This window comes from Propithecus coquereli, unplaced genomic scaffold, assembly GCF_000956105.1.
Source record: "Propithecus coquereli isolate 6110/MARCELLA unplaced genomic scaffold, Pcoq_1.0 Scaffold306, whole genome shotgun sequence".
NCBI lineage: Eukaryota > Metazoa > Chordata > Mammalia > Primates > Indriidae > Propithecus > Propithecus coquereli.
Window position 1 is genome coordinate 1,257,950 of NW_012148686.1, and position 2,937 is coordinate 1,260,886.

Sequence of the window (2,937 nt, forward strand, 5' to 3'; positions counted from 1 at the left end):
ATCCCTTAAAATTGAGGTGAAACAACTCATAGATATAAGTAGTTTCAATTTAAAAAATTATAGTTTTTTTTGTGCTAATGTAACAGTGTTTTAGGATTATTTTTTGTATGCGTGTTTAAGTTTAACAATACCTGAACAATGGACTTCTTTCAGAGGCATTTTTAAAAGCTTGTACTTTCTGGGGGGGTTAGGTGTGGCCATTTGGACGGTGACCCAAAGGAAGTCTCACCAGTGTTTACTCAGTTCTTGGAATGTGTGTGGCATTTGACAGAACAGTTTCCACAAGCCTTTGAATTCAATGAAGAATTTCTTCTTCAGATCCATGAACATATTCATTCATGCCAATTTGGAAACTTTCTTGGAAATTGCCAGAAAGAAAGAGAAGAACTCAAGTAAGATAACTTGGTTAAAACAGGCTCTTTTTTCCCCTAGTTAGCTGAGGTAAACATAAATCATGGCTAAACATAATAAAATATCTTGACAATATGAAATAGAACTCAATTTTATTGTAAAGATTTTATTATTTACATTTCTGAAGCTAAGAATCCTCCTAATATTCCTCACCCCTCAAGGTAATAGCAAAAATACATTTTTTTCTTTTATACCCCATTTTTACTGTGAAAATTACATTTTTAAATGTGTCTTGAAGTATAGCATACATTTAGAAAGGTACATACAGCACAAGTGCGAAGCTCAGTAAATCTTGGTAAACTCACACACCTGTGTAACCAGCACCCAGAACAAGAAATGTTGCCAGCACCATAGAAGCTCCCCTCATGCTCCTTTCAGTCTGCTTATATATTTTAGGATAGAGAAATCTTTGCATTATTTCATTTCCTAGAAAGTATTGGTCACTAGTTTTAAAATGTGGTAAAAGACTTAAAACTGTTGGTTTGTTTCAAGGTAAGATGGAGCCTTATAGCTCTTCTCACATTTCTAAACAGTTTTTTGGGGAAAATAAGTCTACCTATGTTGGCTGCAGTGTGTCCATCCCTAGTTCACCTGTTATTTCCTGACCAATCTTTGGGGATAGGGGTTTTTGGCCTATATTTTGATGCAAGGGAGATTTCTGGGGTAATGCTGAGAGGTCCTATATGTATATTTTTAGGTTGGGCTTCTGGGTTTAGATTTCTTACAGTAGGTGGTAAAGAGCTGTTATAAATTCTTGAAGATTCTAGGGACATATTAGAGAAGGTAAATCTGGTAGTAGTTTGAAGACAGCCACATGCTCACACTCCAAACAGAGTTGATAGCAGAACTGAGAGCACGTGGAAAATTCTGAAGATATGTACAGGAAGAACAAGTAAATAAAATATGGCAGAGATGAACAAATCCAAGAACATTAAGACTTTAGCTGTTTGCTACAGTAATTCACAACAGTTCATTATATTGATAATTTGGAGCAAGTGACTCTTTTCTGGGAGTAAAGAGCTATTTTAGGAAAAAGTATTTATCTTAATTAGGGTCAAACATTCTCAGAATTGGGAAGATGAAAATAAAAGTGGGTATTTCCTAGTAATTCTTTAAGAACACACCTATGGGTCATCTTAGGGGTCATGGAAAAATGAGAAGATTTTCCACTTTCCTCCTGGATCCCTGTCTGTGTCATGTTATTGGTAAATGTACTATCCATAACCATTCTACCCTTTACCCACCTACTCTTAGCTTTGCAGTATAATTGGCATTAAAACTCTTGCATAACGTCCTGATTTTGCCTGTTTCCCTTTTTGTACCCACTCATATTTACATGGTCCTGCTCCATAATACTTGCCACTACAGCCCAGATAGGGGTTAAGAGAATAAGGCCAGAGAGCTACCTTAGTGTTTTGTTCTGTGTGTGTGTGTGTGTGTGTGTGTGTGTTTTGAAATAAGTGGATCAGAGACCAAGATTTTGAAATTGTGTAAGTTGAGAGAAATCCCTTAAAATGTATATTTGTGAAAGACAATGGTATATATCTGTTTTCGTGGCTTTATTTATTATATAATTATGAATGAAGGAGAAAAGAAAATACAGAATTCTGAGACAAGAGGTTAGACTGTCAATAGAAGAAAAAACTAAAACTTAAATCTACTTTGGAAGCAATTGCCCGATTTATAAAAATAAATATTAGCATTAATTCTTTGCATCTATAGGAGAGATCTTTATGTTTTTCTCATTGCATTAAGGTTGAAGGAGAAGACTTACTCTCTGTGGCCATTTCTTTTGGAAGACCAGAAGAAGTACATAAACCCTCTCTACAGTTTCAAATCTCAGAGATTTACAGTTTTGGAGCCAAATACAGTATCTTTCAATTTTAAGTAAGTTGGCCTCATCGAAGTATTTATATTTGATTTTTCTTCAACACAATTTATTGAAACTTTTTTTTTGTCATAAAGGTTTTGGAGAAATATGTACCACCAATTTGATCGAACACTGCATCCTAGGCAGTCTGTATTTAATATAATTATGAATATGAATGAGCAAAATAAACAGTTACAGAAAGATATTCAAGACCTAGAATCTGTAAGTATTCTCAAGTATCTAATGTAATACATGGAATATTAAGTTAGTTTAATTTGCTATTAAACTAATAGCTTCCCATGGTTGCTTCAAGGTCAGGTTTACTCTACTTTGAATAGTTTGAATTGCTTTCTCTATATTTTAGAATGTACTGAAATACTTGAAGTATATAGCATAGTCTAGAGATAAACATATTAAATATCTGTGTACCCGCCATGTACCTTTGTGAGATTTTAACATTTATCATGTGTGCTCAAGGTCTTTCTTATTTTTAAGAAATAAAACACTGTGGATAAATATATTCGAAAGCCCTGTGTATTCTTATCTGGTCTTCCCCCATCTATTTTGAGGTGGGCAGATTCACTGTGCTGAATTTGGTGTTAATCATTTTTATGTATGTGTTATACTTTTCCTGCATATGTTTGTGTTCACAAATA

General features: G+C 34.1%; 1 protein-coding gene across 1 annotated transcript in view; it reads left to right on the top strand.

Annotated features, from left to right (window-relative positions):
- The window catches only part of MTMR6 (myotubularin related protein 6), a 43,134-nt gene that overhangs the window by 38,181 nt on the left and 2,016 nt on the right, over positions 1-2,937 (top strand). The window contains exons 10-12 of the mRNA XM_012649897.1: positions 169-392; positions 2,167-2,298; positions 2,377-2,503. Coding sequence (XP_012505351.1) covers positions 169-392; positions 2,167-2,298; positions 2,377-2,503 — 483 coding nt within the window. The remainder of the gene's footprint in view (positions 1-168; positions 393-2,166; positions 2,299-2,376; positions 2,504-2,937) is intronic.